Source organism: Camelus ferus, chromosome 10, assembly GCF_009834535.1.
Source record: "Camelus ferus isolate YT-003-E chromosome 10, BCGSAC_Cfer_1.0, whole genome shotgun sequence".
In the NCBI taxonomy this organism is placed as follows: domain Eukaryota; kingdom Metazoa; phylum Chordata; class Mammalia; order Artiodactyla; family Camelidae; genus Camelus; species Camelus ferus.
In genome coordinates, this window is record NC_045705.1 from 44,093,421 (window position 1) to 44,110,000 (window position 16,580).

Below are 16,580 nucleotides of genomic sequence, written 5' to 3' on the forward strand. Positions count from 1 at the left end.
TTTATTTTATTTTTTTTTTTTTTACAAACTGAAGGTTTGGGGCAACCCTGTGTTGAGTAAGTCTATGGGTGCCATTTTTCCAACAGCATTTGCTTACTTTGTGTTTCTGTGCCACATTTTGGTAATTCTCACACTATTTCAAGCTTTTCATTATTATTATATTTGCTATGGTGATCTGTGATCAATGATCTTTGATATTACCACTACAGCTCACTGAGGGCTCAGATGCTAGTCAGCATTTTTAGCAATAAGGCATTTTTAAATTAAGATATGAACATTGTTTTAGACATAATACTGTTGCACACTCAATAAATTATAGTATGGTATAAACATAACTTTTTGTATACTGGGAAACCAAAAGATTCACTTGATTCACTTTATTGCAATATTTGCTTTGCTGTGGTGGTATGGAACTAAACCCACAATATCTCCGAGATATGCCTGCATTATTATTCCTATTTTACGGCTGAGTAAACTCAGACAGATAGGTTATATCTGCCCCAGGACCCATAACTAGTCAATGGTGGAACCAGGATTCAAACTTTACTGGTCTGGCTCCAGAGTCTGTGCTTTAATTACTTTGCTAGAATTTCTCCAAATGTATAGCATGTCCCCAAGTGGATTCTAAGGAACATTGATCCTTCAGGATGCTGAAATGCTATTACATGAAAAAAGAAACCTTGGGTAGAGGTTAAAGGTCTCTTTCCCTCGGCACTTCTTAGGGTCTGTACGATGTCAATCTCAATGGTATATTTTAAAGAAGCAAATTAACTTTGCAGCATTCCCAAACACATTTGACCCTTTAAAATCCATAGACCACATGTTGTTAAACACTAGTAGAGAGGGCTTTGGGGTCAGCTACACGAGCCCACTGGAGCTGGCTGGCATCAGCTCGGGAGAGCCAACTGTTAAACTTCCAGGGACTGTGAAAGCCAGTTGTTCAACTCGGTTCTTACTAAAAATTAAATTATATAAATTACAATTAAATTATATTACAAAGGTAATGGATACTCAAAACTTACCACTTCCTAATTACTTTACTACACTTTACTATAACCTATGCTCTTAAGGTTATTTCTGTCTATATGTCTATTTATGTTGTTGTGTCTACATGGTGGAAATATCTGTGATCGCTTAAGCATCTGTTCCCACCTCCAAGTTCAGTGATGTCATGTTGGTAGCTTGAAGTCAGCCATGGTAAGAGTATATACCACCAAAATTGGCAAAGGCTCCAAATAAGAGCTCTTTTGAGGGGAACAGGTCTGTTTTTGTAGAAATAGATGTTAAATACTTACCAGCACACCACTGCAGACACATATGCTTAAAATACTGACTTCACTGTAAGTGCGATTTTGAGAAAATGATTCACTGCTTTTGAACTTTGATCTCCTATTTCTTAAGATTGTTGTGAGGGTGACATAACTAGACTGAATTAAAGCAATGGTTCCTACACAGGGGTGCAAAGCAGAATCACTATGGATTCCTGAGAGCTACTCAAGACCTATAGTATAAGAATCTCCAGGATGGTGCCCAGGGAGCTGCATTTTAAATAAGGCTCCTAGGACATGCAGAAATGCATTTGGGAACAAGTAGTTAAAGCCACTAGTAGAAACAAATAAATTTCTAGACTAACAAGCTATGATGAGTTATGTTTCTCTTCCCCTCCAGCATTAGTAGCAAGCACAAAATCAAGATTTCTCTCTCCCAAGTGTGACTCTGATATAGAGCTGAGGCAGAGAAAGGGTCCCCCCGTTTTGCCTCCGCCTTAGAGCTACTTCGCGTCTAAAATTCTCTATAGGTAACCAAACTAGGATAGGACTATTTCTCTAGGACATCCAAAGGATATGCAAATAACCCAGTCATGAACATGAGCTTTTTCACTTGTCTTGCACCCAAATTGTGACAGCAAGGCCAAGACACCAGGACCAGTGCAGGCCACGCTAACCCTCTGCACATCACTCACACCTGAACAAGGCCAACAGCCAAGGCTGATATACCCAGTCAGACCCCCGAGCTGGACATCCCAGACACCACTCCGCCTCTATCCAGCCCCAGCTCGACTACCAGAGGGTTCACTAGTTTTGGCTCAATTTAAAAGGTTTTATTTTTATTATCTAGGAGATATAATACAAACACACACACACACGGTTATAAAATCCAAACAAAGACTACAAGAGATCATCATAATAATAAAACAAGATTCCCTTGCCCCAGTCCTCTTCAATCCCATTCCTCCTTCCCACACCCAACTTCTTTTAATTTGTTGAACAATTTCTGTTCAAAATTTTTCTAGCCATCACTTTTACATTCCTAACTAATATATTAATATATATTTATATCTCTACTTTTTGATGTGTCCATTTGAGGCAGTATCTATCATTACCTTTCTCTATAATAGAAGAGGGTTTCACTTGCTTAACTAGCCTAAACTTCCCACTATCAATTTCTCTTCCTATTATAATTGTTACTGTAAAGTCCCATCGACACGAGATTCTGATGAAGTTCTTACTTCATCAGACAAATTTTCATGTTCGTACTTTCTCCTCCCCTGCTTTTCTGCACCCACCGCTTTCTGCTCCCAGCTAATGTCTCCGTCCTGTCCTTCCACATGAGGAAGGCTAAACAGACTTCTGTGAGCTGTAGCCTGCCCGGCCATGGATGAGATTTTGAGATTAAGTGACTACCGTGATCTTCCTGGCTCAGCATATTCAGAACTGTCATCAAATGCTGGTCACATATCATGGCAGGAAACAGAGAACGTAATTTGGAATTCCCTCAGCTATCCCTGTGTCTATTTAGGAAAAGATGGGCTCTTTTTTTCCCCCCTGGATTATAGGCGTCGTCTCATTTAACCAAACACCATGGAAGAGCATGAGAAGCCAGGGCAGATGAAGGTGTGAGGGGAAGAAATCCTATTAGGGTTCCCAGCAGGAGGGTCACTGGAGACATACACACACTAATGAAAACAGACCTGGGGCTCCATTCACACTCATGTGGTCTCCGCTCCAGTCAACGAGGCGAGGGGAGAAAATGTGCTATTTGCTTTCAGAAAACAGTCCAATGGCACTTCTTAAACCACACAAAAGGTTTTGCTCTTTCAACACCCTTTAGGATAGAGATGGGGATAAAAACATGACTTAAAAACATCCTTGTTACAGGGAAATATATACAAGATCTTGTGGTAGCTCACAGTGAAAAAAACGTGACAATGAATATATATATGTTCACGTACAACTGAAAAATTGTGCTCTACACTGGAATTTGACACAACATTGTAAAATGACTATAACTCAATAAAAAAAGTTAAAAAAAAACCCTTGCTGTCACTATTGTGATAAAACTCTAGAAGTTACCTGGTAAAGATTTCTCATTAGCCAAAATATTCCTAATTATTACTGATTTATTAGTTAATGTAGCCATGTGTTGAAGAGATTTTTGGAGTCACTCATAATTTTGTCCTAGTTTCCTTACCTATTAATTCATAAATAGGGAAAACAGTATTAAAATGTTTTAGAAATAATTTGATTTTTTTAAAGGAAGCTTAAACTGTATCTCTGCACGCAGTTTCCACACACTTACCAAAACAGCAGAATTAGCCTTTGCCAATTCTAAAATATACCAAATTGTGTACTTTTTGAAAAGGATCAACGTGCAAGTCAATTAAAAATATGTAAACGTGTATATGTTGACTAAACGACTCATCCATATGCAAACCCAGGGTTCTTCCATGGGCTCAGACCATATAATGGTGTTAGGCTCCGAAATTTTAAAACATGCGGGGTTGAGAAATAAGAAACATTTACATATGTACAAATGATACCAAGAGGTTTTCTGATTTCAGGAAGGCAAAATAAAGTTATTCATAGGTGATAAAAGAGGAGAAACTGCTACAGTATCACTGGTTAATTACAGCACACCACTCGTCTAGATTATTGGTCAGTAGATGTTGAATTCATTTTTTTAACTCAACAGATATTTATTGAGATCTTACTATGGGCCAGGGCACAACACAGCAGTTAATAAAACAGACAAAAACCCCACTCCTCCAGGAGCTTACATTCTAGTAGAGGGAGAAAGGAAATAGAAAAGATAAACTGGTAAACCAGATAGCATGTCAGATGGCTCTGAGAGAAATAAAGAGGGGAAGGGGACTGGGAGTGTGAGGGGTGGGGTCTGCCACCTTTAATTGGCTGGTCAGAAAAATCTTGTTGAAAAACTGACTTTTGAGTCTAGTCCTGAAGGAGATGAGGGAATGAGTTAGGTGACCATCTTGGGGAAGAGCTTTTTAGGCAGAAGGATTAGCCTCAGAAGGAGCCAGAGGGAGGCCAGGGTGCTGGAGGTGAGTCAGCGGGAGTAGCAGAAAGCTTCAAGAGGTAAGTCATAGGGCGTGAGGTTGTGTGGGGCTTTGTAGGCCAGTGGAGGGACTTATGCTTTTATTCCGAGTCACATGTAAACCTTCTGTGAGTGGTTTGAGTAAAGGAATCGCAATCTGATGTACATCATAAGAGAATTACTTTAGCTGATATATTGAGAATAGATGGGGGCAGGGTGCAGGGGTCAAAAGCAGAAAAACCCATTAGGAGGGTCTTACAATAACATAGGTCAGTGGTTCTTGGAACTTTTTTGGTTCCAGGACCCACTTACATTCTTAAAAATGATTAAGAGAGTGTTTGTTTATATGGGTTATATTTATTGATATTGATCATAATAGAAATTAAAGCTGAGAAACATTTATAACATTTAGGTATTAGTTCACTGAATAATAATCAACCCACACATGTTTACAGAAGTAACATTTTTTTAATGAAAAGAACTATATTTTTAAAAACAAAATTTTTAGTGAGAGGAGTGGTGGTGTTTAGCATTTTTACAAATATCTATTATTTGGTTTGGATGAACACAGCTGGATTATCATAGCGGCTTCTGCATTCAGTCTGTTATGATACGCTGTTTGAGTTGAGGTGTCTGAAGAAAAAATATGGCTTCATAAAGATAGTCTTCTTCAGACTAAATTCAAATATGATGAATGGCTTATCTTGCCCTTTGAATGGGTATTTGTTAACATGATGCATCTGGTGGTGGAGGAGGAGGGACAGAAATATTCACTGAATTACACAGATCTTCCAAATGTTGACACATTTTCTCTACAGTATCACAGATCAGGTATACCACTGACCAGGTTCAGGACATGCTACCCGAAAATATGGCACCTTGGCATAGTGAATATTCCAAGCTCAAAGTCTGAGAAATGACGTGTGAAGGAAAATTTTTTTCTTTCCTTTTTTTCTATTTTGCCCCCTGTATCCTGTCACATCGTCCCACATCTTTTCCACTCTTCATCAAAACATAAAACGTTCAAGTTTAACTGTTTCTTCAGGTCTTCGTTTATTTCCTTTTGAAGGCTCATGTGTCATGTGAAACATAGCAAACAAATTTGGATGCTTTTCTCTTGTTAATCTGTTTTGTTACAGAGGTCTCCGTCTAGAAGTTAAGAGGGTAGTGGAAAAAGTTTTTTTTCCTCCCCTACACCACTAACCTCAGTCTTTAAGAACTGGGAAGCCCTCAAGCTCATGGTGGTGGGTACATGTTTTCCAAAACTCTAATTTCAGCTTGAAAACTTGAAATTTATCGTGACCAACAAAATCTATCAGTTTGAACTGATAAGTTCATTTTTTTTTCCTTTTGCAGGACAATGTCTGCCATAGTCTCTTAGTCATTACTTCAGGTACAAATGATGATCCATGAAAAAAGTGGCCAGTTCAGCTCACAATCACTCAAGTGCTTTTCCTGGAGACAAATACTGTTACTGCAGCATGCAACAACAGTGCTTTATCAGTATCATACATAGTATCAAAAAAGACATGTACTCAAGGGTCAAGATTTAATGAAATTAGTATTTCTTTACAGCTTCATCAAGGACATTTTAAAGAAATTACCAGGCAATGAAGAACACAAGGACTAGTAGTGTAGTTTGGTGCCTTGATCTGTGCTATTTTACCCACAATTGCTTTTGCACTATCAGTATAAATGTCATTACAGTGAAAAAGGCAAACAATGGCTTAGTACTATTACAAAAAGGTTTGATCTTCTGGACTTTCTGGAAATGGTTTTTTTTTTTTTTTTTTGCATCCACATTTTAAGAACTAGTGATCTTAGTGAAAGATGGTGGTTTGGACCAGCGTGGCAGTAATGAAAGGAGTGAGAACTCTTTTGGTTCTGTATTTATTTTGAAGGTAGATTCTATAAGATTTGCTGGCCAGCTTGGATGTGGCATGAAAGAAAGAGGTCAAGGATTATGACTAAGTTTTCTGGCCTGAGCTACAGAAAGATGAAGTTCCATTAGTGAATGGAGGAAGATAGCAGGAACCAGGTTATGGGACGATCAGAAATTGTTTTGAATGTTAATTTTGAGATGCCCAGGAGACATCTAAGTAGAGATGTCACGTAAGCCAGTTGGATATAGGCTGCCGTGGAAGAAAGATGGCTGGAGGTAAACATTTAGGATTCATCAGAGTCTTCATATTTAAAATCATAAAACAGGATGAAATCGCCATGGGACGGAAGATGGACAGAAACAAGGTCCCAGGACTAAGGTGCCAACATGTAGGTGAACGGTTGAGAAAAAACCAACAAAGGAAACAGAAGAGTTGCCGCAGAGAAAGGAGGAAAGTGAGGAAAGTGTTTCTAGAAGAGTGATCATCAACACTGAACACCACTGGCAGAGCAAGAAAACTGAGAGCTGACAATTCGTCATTGGAATTAGCAACATGCAGTTCACTGGTGACCTTAAAAAGCATAGTTTCAATGGAGTGTTGGAGGCAAAAGTCCTGCTGAGAGGGGGCTTAAGAAAGACTTGTACACAAATGTACACAGCAACTTTATTCCTAACAGCCACAACCTGGAAATAATCCAAATGTTCGCCAACAGGTGAGTGGATAAACAAATGAGTAGAATCCCATTTATAATGTGGAATAATATCTAGCAATAAAAAGAAATGGACTAAAATGGACTACTGACACACATCAGTACGGATGAATCTCAAAAAACATTGTGCTGAAAGAAGCTGGAAATGAAGGACTATATACTACACGATTCCATTTATATGATGTTCTAAAATAGGCAAAACAAATTTATATTGCTAGAAATCAGATTAGTGTTTACCTGGGGAGGGGAGTGGGGACCAGTTTTAACTGCAAGAGGAGCAAGAAAACTTTTTGCTATGAAGAAAACGTTCTAAATATTAATATGGGTGCTAATTATATGCATACATTTGTCAAAGCTCATTATACTGTGCACTTAAAATGTGTGCATTTTGTTGTTTATAAATTAGACCTCAATACAGTTGTTTAAAAAAATAAGGGGAAGAGAGAAAATAGCGACAAAGACAACTCTTCTTGAGTGGTCTCAACGCAAAGGGAAAGCTTAAAATGTGACAACAGCAGGAAGGAGTTGAAAGGGTTTTTTTTTTTTTAACATAGGAGAAGCAATAGCCTATCTGTATGTTGATCACAGAGCAGTAGAGAGAAGACCTGAGGACACAGGGGAGACAAAAAGCAGTGTCTGAACAACTGAGGAAGTGGGGTGGGGGACACAGGGAGAGGGGCCGCCCTGGGCCAGAAGTTGCAGAAGTTCTCTGAGGGGAAGGCAGTACATGGGAAGAGATCAAGGTTGGTTGGGGAGTGCGGTGTGGAAACCGGTGGAACTTCTCCTCAGATAGGCTCTATTTTCTTGGTAAAATAGGAAACAAGGACTTCTGCTGAAAGAATGAGGGAGGAGGTTCTGGAGGTTGGAAGAGAGAAGGTAGAAAGTAGCCACTGAGAAGAGTAGGAGATAAGTGGACCAGGGAAATAAGGAATGACTTCTGGACACTTGAGATTAGTGGTCACAGACTTAAGCCTAAAGCAATCAGCACTGGTGAGTGTTTTCCTCCAGCCACACTGAGCTGCACAGGTGCAGTCATGGATTTGGATTTGAAACTGGATTGTGATTTAGCCATGAGTACAGAAAAGTGAAAGAGAGTCAAGGAAGCTGCAGCTACGTGAAAGGGAGTGTTTATAACGATGGACTGTGGGTTTTAAGCTGGGCAAGTCAGCCGGTGTAAACATGAAGAGGTGAGAGACAGTGAATATGTGGTATGTGTCAGTGGACTTTGGCCATGATGGAGCTGAAGGATTGCTGATTGAATGGGGATACTAAAAAGTGAGCTGAAAAGGTAGGTAGTCAAAATGATACTTAATAATGAGATGTAAGCAGGAACTTGAGTTCAGGGTTCTGGTGAGTTCTAGAGGATGACCAGAGGAGTGAGGGGCTGAGATAAGGGGGAGAGCAAGATCACTGGATGAGGTCACTGAGCCGGAAGGTCAGGGTATGAAGGATGATCCACATGAGACACTCGACTCACTGGTTAAGCAGGAGCACTGTGGGGCAGTGAGTTCGGAGTCAAAATCTTCAAGGAATGAGAGGGTGGGGAGATGAGGAGGTAGGATGAGAGGGAAGGTGGTTTTTAAAAGCTCACTGAAGTTACATAACATTACAGAAAGTACACCTATTAGAGGAAGAAGTCACTCAATCCAATCACCCCAACAAATTAATTTTTGTCTCTTCTTTCAATATCCTAGCAAATGTGGGCTTTATCTTATAAATAGTGTACCTCCAGTTATCTTGCTTCTTTTAGCTAACATTTTCATAAGAGCTTTTCTATGTTGCCATGAGAACTTCATAATGATTTTTACTGAATGTATTATATTCCATAGAGTGAATAGAATTTAAATTTCAGCCTCTTTTACTATTTGTTAGACTATCTTCTGTCTTTGTTAGACTGTCAATTACCTTCATTTTAAATAACCCAGTGACAGACAATTTATATATATATATTTAGCTATAGTCTAGGTGTAAATGAATGCTTACTGCACCACATCAGCCAAGATGTTGAGGCAATATACAAAAACTGCTTCTTTTGAAAGCTTTTCTTTTCTCCCAAAACTTTATTAGAAAAGACAAGTGGATTACTAAGACTTTTAAAAAGTACTTTACTGACTCATCATTCTGCTTGGAAAACTTTGCCCTAACTTTGTGGCAAGAAGATAGACACAAAATCATTAAAAATACGTAGCCTCCAAAGCAGTACGGCTTTGCCATCTGGGCAGGGACTTCACATGCCTTCCACAGTGTCTAGTGCTTGAGTACAACAGGAACACTGCATTCTAAGCTAAAACCAAGCAAAGAAGGCATCGAGGAGCCTCAAGCACACTGACAAGTGTTGATATAAATCGATTTCTTCAAATGTCTCCTAACGTGGGCAGTTCGTTTTGGGCCGAGTCTTCTTAAAAACCCGTAAGTTAGGTGAATTTCACATAAATCCTTTTTTTAAGACTCATTCATTTTTTAGAAGTCATTAGCTGAGTTGGCTTGTAGCTTGTGGGTGGAGTTCAACCATCTCTAACTTTGAAGAGTTGTTTGCCCATTTCTCTGGTCTTATTAAAACTTCCTAAATGAAGCTGATAATCAGCTGTAAAGTTTCAGTCACACTGGAATCAGCTTCATGAATGTTAATACCAAAATTTTAAAAGAAATTTAGGGTAAGTCTCGCTCAACCTCTAGGTCTGCGTAAGTGGAGTACCTCCAGCTGCTTAGCTGCACGTTTTAAGAAACCATCCTTATAACCTAGCGTTCTGTTGTGTATCTTCTCCACCATGGCCATTTAGTGAGTCATATGAAAAAGTATTAACCTATAGTATCACCCATCTCTGCTTCAATACGATTTTATTTACCAAAATGAGCAATGAGGTGGATTTGGCCCCAGGCTGCAGTTCACTAACTCTGTAATAGGCAATATTTGGCTTCAGCTATCAAACATACCTTGCCTTTCATAAGGGATAGAAACTCCATGGCAGTACTGCATACTGGATAAATATTTGTGAGATACTTGCTACACAGAAAAATCTGAATACCTGGAAGTTTGGGGCCTATTACGGCCCAGCAGCTCATTAAATGGCCAGCACACGCTAAGTGGTGTCTCAGCCTGTTTTAATTTTTCCTGTTGAAAGCTCTCAGCAGTACCTGCCACCCTATTTCCTCCACCTGATAGCCTGACTGATGAGATTAGCAGACGGATCTCAAATGGGTGACTATGCACAACATATTTTAAATCTTCCATTTTAAGAAGCGAGAGAGAGAGAGAGAATGCTGAAAGACACAGGTGGACCAGATGGGTTAATCTAGAGTAAGTGATAAGAAAGCAAGTAACTCTGTAGGACAAAATTACCTGCCTTCCTCCCCAAACAGGAGTTGTTTCAAAGTTACACGACTGCTCCCTGATTCATTTCAAAGTGGGTTCCTAGCAGCTGGGGCTACTTATTGGACCACCTTGTCTGTGCAATACTGTACACTCTCAGTTCTGTGTTCTTAGAACACTCCTTCCAAAATGCTCTGTTTAGAAAATACTGCTCGACCAAACAGGGATGACCATCATACTTGGATGAACTTCACAAAGTACAGCATTAAAATGTTAGTTTTCACAAAGGAAAATAGGAGAGAAATATATTTTCTTATAGAAATAAAATCCTTGGGACAGAGCAAATTGCTATCCATAAACACCCATCTGCCACAGCACAAAAGAACATTGCATTTATCACTGTCAAGGGCTTTGAAGGACTTATTTTCCGCAGCAGTTTAACGGCCGAAATTCCAATCAAAGAGCTAACATTTGGATTCTCACATTCCATAAAATGTTTAGCTGCACAAACTAGAATGTTCCAGCCTGGGAGGCTAACTGAAAAGAACAGAGAGCCACTAACAATGGTTGGGCTAGTTACAACCAGGAGAAGAAAATCCAAAGAGCCACTGGGTGAAAATATCCTGAAAATCAAACAAGAATTTTAAAGAAAAATCATTTTTGAAAAGCACTTAGCTGGTTTTTGTTTACTTTGAAAATTCATTAAATCTTCTTAAGGGCTTATTTTTATCACCACACCCTACTCAAATGTGTACATGAAACCATTCCAGACAAAAGTTTAAAGCACTCGGAGCTATATTATCAGCACTACACATTTCCAGCAATGGTCTGAATTCAAATCATGGTGAAAACAAGCCGGCTAGTTTAGCCCAACAGAAACAGGAAGACTTAGACTGAGGTCTGAGGTACCACCTTTGAAGGGGTTATTCTTCCTATTGCTAGAAGTCCAGTTGTCTAATAAAGACCTGAAGACTTTCTTTTTGATAGTTTTTGCTGTATTAAATGTTAATTTCTGCTGTAATTTTCCCACTCACTCATGTATGAGGGTAGCACCTGATGAGGTTGACAATCTCAAACTGATCTAATGCAGATGCATCCTTAGGAGGCGTCCCTCACTGTATGATGATGATGATGATAGTATCACCTAACATGTACTGTTTTCTCTGAGCCAGACACTGATCTACGTAGTTGAAATGTATTAGTGCGTGAAATGGCATATTCACGAGAGAGAGAGAAAGAAGTTAAGGGACCTGACTGAGACAAACGCAGGTAAGAACTGCAGCCAAGACTCGAACTGATCCCATAGCTCACGCTTCTCAACGCTTTGCTATGCTGCCTGTGTATGTCTTGTTTTGAAAAAGAATCAGCTGTTGAACTGAAAAGACGCATGTGACCCACTTCTTAAAATCCCTGTTATCTTTTTTTTTTTTTTATGGAGGTCCTGGGAATTGAGTCAGGACCTCGCACATGCTCAGCATGCACTCTACCACTGAGCTATATTCATCCCCCTCCAAATCCCTGTGATCTTAAAAATGATTCCTTTGTTAAGACTTTAAAAAAAAATGCTTCTGACTTTATTAAAAGGCTTTAATATGTTGAAATATCATTTTATAATGCTAATGGCTGCTGTACACATTTTATTGGATGTTTTCTGTTCTGTGTTTCAAACTGAGTCAATCACTGTAAGTGACAATTGTATACAGTGATATAAGTATATTAACAGTTGCATGTTTTAACTCTGCATACAAATCTAGTTTGAAAAAGGTATTATTAAATAAGTACACATTTATCCCAAACTTTAAAAACTGGTATGAAACCTAGGGTAAATGTATTGAAACTACATTCCCTGGGCGACACTAGAAAATTAGATGCTAAAGAATATCTGCAAAGAGAGAAGCAGCTATAAAGTGAGAGCAGAACTACAGGACAATCAGCCAAGCTGTCTGCAGATGTGACCTGTGTGGTCCCTCTTCCACATTCGAATCCCTTACGCTTGCTCTTTTAATGTATCATATCCTGATATTCTAGCAGATACAATTAAAACTACTCTTCAGAAGGGAAATCTGTAATAAAATATGTTAATACCTTGTGTACAGGTAGTAGTTTAATAAAACTATCCAAATAACTAATTACTTGTATTTAAAATTTATAGTAAGAAACTTATTAAAAACAATAAAAGACTGTCTCTATTCCAAACTTAGGCCAATTTAAATGATTTTCAAGGTAAACTTAACAGAGGGGTTACATTTGGTTGAATCTCACTGACCAGACTTCCAGGAATGTGATTATGCAGGTGGAGCTGAATTCTATCAGATTCCTACCTACCACGCTTCTCTGGCTTCAAAGGATCCGTCATCCAGGTGCTCCCATAAAACCCCTCCACCCACCCCGTACTCATCCCTCCTCCACAATAAAAACTGCAAATTAGTTGTGCTTTTGTGGCCATTTTACTGGAGACCATAAGTCTGAGTTGAGTTATTCAGTGTGAGTGTCACAATGAGAGAGCGTGGATCTTTCTTATTCTTGTACACTGTGATCTTTCCTTTCAAGGCTTCACCTACAAAGAAAGGCAAAAGATGTGTTTCAGAATTTAAGGAATACAGCATAGCAGAAAAGTGGCAAGGTAGACCTAGTACTTCTCTTTCTTTGTTGTGAGATGTTTCACTAATTTTTTTTAACTCTAAATTTTTCAGGGCAATTTTACGTTTAATTTTTGAACAAAGCAGATCTAACTTGTCCAGCACAGGTGTCAGATGCTTGTAAAAGAGTAAGCAAAACTACAGTGGTCATGCAGCATGGAGGACTGTTTTATTGGACTCCTGAATATGAGGCTTAATGGTGTGTCCTGGGCAAACAGAAAAAAATAAGACATGGCCCTTGCCCTCAAACAGTTCATGGTCAGGGGTATATAAAGTCAGAGGTTAAAAGTAAAAGGAAGGAGAAAGATATTCTATATAAACATTAATCATAAAGAGGCTGGAGAGGCTGTACTAATTTCAGACAAAGTTGACTAAAGGAAAAAATAGAGACATTTCAAATTGTTAAGTTGTTCAATTCATAAACAAAACAATAAACTTTTGTGTGCATATAATCAGAGCTTCAAAATGCATGACACAAACCTGATGGAACCATAGTAAGAAACAGACAAATCCACAATCATCACTGGAAATTTCACCTCTCCTCTGTTGATAATAACAACTAGACAGAAAATCAGAAAGGATATGGACAACTTGAACGTTGTTAACCAACCTGATCTGGCTGAAATCTACATAGAACCAAGACAGTTCACCGCTGGGTTATGAAACAAATCTTAATACATTTAAACATATAAACCTCATACAAAATACATTCTCTGACCAAAACTGAATAAAAATAAAAATCAGTAAAAGAAAGATACTGGAAAAATCCCCAAATATTGAGGAATTAAACAACAGACTTCTAAATATTCCATAAATCAAAATAAAAATCACAAGGAGAATCAGACAGCATTTTGACTTGAATGATAATGAAACATAAAAATAGGTGGCCTATAACTAGAACAGTGTTTAGAGGAAAAATTGATAATTTTCAATGCTACAGTAGAAAACAAAGCAGACAGACCCAAAGGTCTTCACTGGAGAATTCTGTAAAATATTTACGAAAAAAATAATATCAAATGTACAAAAAACAAAGGAGGGAATGCTCCCCAACTCATCTTTGGAGGGCAGCACTATCCTGATACCAAAATAAGATAAATTTATTAGAAAAAAAGAAAGCTACAGATAAATATCCCTCATGAATATAGATTCAAAAATCCTTTGAACAAAAGAGAAAAATCATGATTGTCTCACAAAATACAGAAAATGCATCTGACAAAATTAATTTATAACAACTTTCAGCAAGCTAGGAATAGAAGATATCTTCCTCAACCTGATAAAGAAAATCTATGAGAAACTATAGATAATATCATTATTACTGGTAAAGACTGAGTGCTTTTTTCCTAGTATTAGGACTGGGGTTAAGGATGTCCATTCTAACCACCTCTAATTAGTATTCTATTGGATGTCCGAGTCAGGGCATTAACATGTGGGGGAAGAAAAAAATACAGATTGGGGGGGGGGAAGTAAAACAGTCTTTATTTGCAGACCGTATGGTCTTACACATAGAAACTCCTAAAGCAATATGCAAAAAAAAAAAAAAAAAAAGCTACTAGAACTGTAAAAAGGTTCAGCAATCTTAGGATGTAAAGTCAGTAATAAAAAATTAATTGCATTTCTATATGTGAGCAATTAAGAAGTAGAAATTGAAATAAAAAATCACAATGGTATTTACGCATTTATGCATTGAAAGAGCATATAATATCTGAGATAAATGTAACAACATATATGCAAGATTCAGTCTCATCAAACTATGAAACAGTGCTAAAGACGATCTAAGTAAATGGGGAGATATGTATGTTGCTTGTGGATGAAAGACTCAATAGTGTTATCATGTCCATTTATCCCTAAGTAATCTATAAATTCAACACAATCCCAATCAAAATCCTAGCAGGATTTTTTTTTTTGCAGAAATTAACAAGTTGATTTTGAAATTTATATAGAAATTTAAGGGATCTAGAATAGTGAAAACAATTTTGAAAAAGAACAAAATAGGAGGACTTATAAAGACAGTGTCTTACTGGCGTAAGGACTGACATACAAATCAATGGAAGAAAATAAAGCTCAAACAGAACTATACTTATATGGTCAATTAATTTTTGACAAAGGAGGCAAGGTAATTAAATGAGAAAAGAACAGTCTTTTCAAGAAATGTTGATGACCAATAATACACATGTGGGAAAAGATGATTACTCTTAAAATTAACATGAAATAGATTATAGGCTTAGATGTACAGGCAAAACAACAACATTTTTAGAAGAATCATATAAGAAAAACTCTGACATTATGGTAAGCAAAGATTTCTTAATTAGAACACAAAAGCACAAACTTTAAAAGTAGTTAAGAAAATAAAAAGACAAACCAGGAAGTGGAATAAAAATACCAGCAACACACATATCTGACAATGAACTTGTATCCATATACATAAAGATTTTTACAACTCAATAATAAGATGACAAACCAATCAAAAATTGAGCAAAATATTTTAAAAGAAACCTCACCGAGAAGATATACAAATGACCAATAAACATATGAAAAGATGCTCAACGTCATTAGTCATCAGACAAACACAAATTAAAAACACAGCTGTTAATACATATACATATAATAGAGTGGCTTAAATTAAAACAACTGCCCCCTTTTTGTAAGTATTGACAAGGATGTGGAGCAAATGAACCCACAATGGTGGTAGAAATGCTGAATAGTACAGTCATTTTCAAAAAGTTTGCCAGTTTCTTATAAAGTTAAATATATATTTACCATAAGACACAATAATTTCACTTCTAGGTATCTATCCGAGAGAAAAGAAAACATTACGTCCACAGAGAAATTTTTACATGAATGTACATAGCAATTTTATCCATAATGACCCCCAACTGAAGACAATCCAAAAGTCTACCAGCAAGTGAATGGATATATAAATTATAAGTCCTTACACAAAGGAATACTACTTGGCAATAAAAAGGAACAAACTACCGATACACAGATGAATTTTAAAAATATGCTAAAAGCAATGAAGCTGGAGTATACTCTGTATAACAACTCTGGTAGAAAATTCTAAAAGAATACTAATGCATTAGGATTATAATACCTATACAGAGTGACAGAAAGCAGATCATTGGTCCTGGCTCGGGAAGTGAATTTGGGGATGACCAACTCCAGAGGGGATGACTGACTGCAGAGGAGACCAACGAGGAATCTTCTTAGAGTAATGTAAATATTCTGTATCTCGATGCATACATTTGTCAAAACTCATTAAAGTGTACAATTAAAGTGTGTGAAATTTTACTGTATGTAAATTTTTACTGTATGTAAATATAGGATAAAGCTGCTTAAAAGATGTGGTGGCTTATGAATAAATTCATAGATAAATGGAACGAAGCAAAGGAACCAAAAGAACCAAAAGACCCATTATGGAGATTCAGTACATGATAAGCAGGGTCTTTTAAAATACTGAGGAAAGGAGTCAACAGAAATGTGTAAATACAGCAATACAGTATTTTTTAGTGGCCAAAGTCAGAAACCAAAAGGAAAAGGCTGATGATGTGATTATACAAAAATGAAAAAATTTTATAAAGCAAGATACTTTAAAGAACCACACACTACAACAATGTTACTTTCAGTTCTTAGAATAACAAAGATTAAAAAAGTTAATTTTGATTGATTCCTTAGGATGGATTATCAGAAGTGGAATACCTTAAAAAAAAAAA

The 16,580-nt window shown here is 37.4% G+C and overlaps 1 protein-coding gene across 3 annotated transcripts in view; it reads right to left on the bottom strand.

Annotated features, from left to right (window-relative positions):
• The window catches only part of PRMT3 (protein arginine methyltransferase 3), a 122,519-nt gene continuing 105,939 nt past the window's right edge, over positions 1 to 16,580 (bottom strand). Inside the window, exon 16 of one of the 3 annotated variants that reach the window (XM_032488865.1) lies at positions 1 to 3,105. In XM_032488865.1, the coding sequence (XP_032344756.1) occupies positions 3,098 to 3,105 (8 nt within the window). In that variant the 3' untranslated portion in view covers positions 1 to 3,097. The other 2 variants (XM_032488866.1, XM_032488863.1) reach the window with 2 other exon arrangements.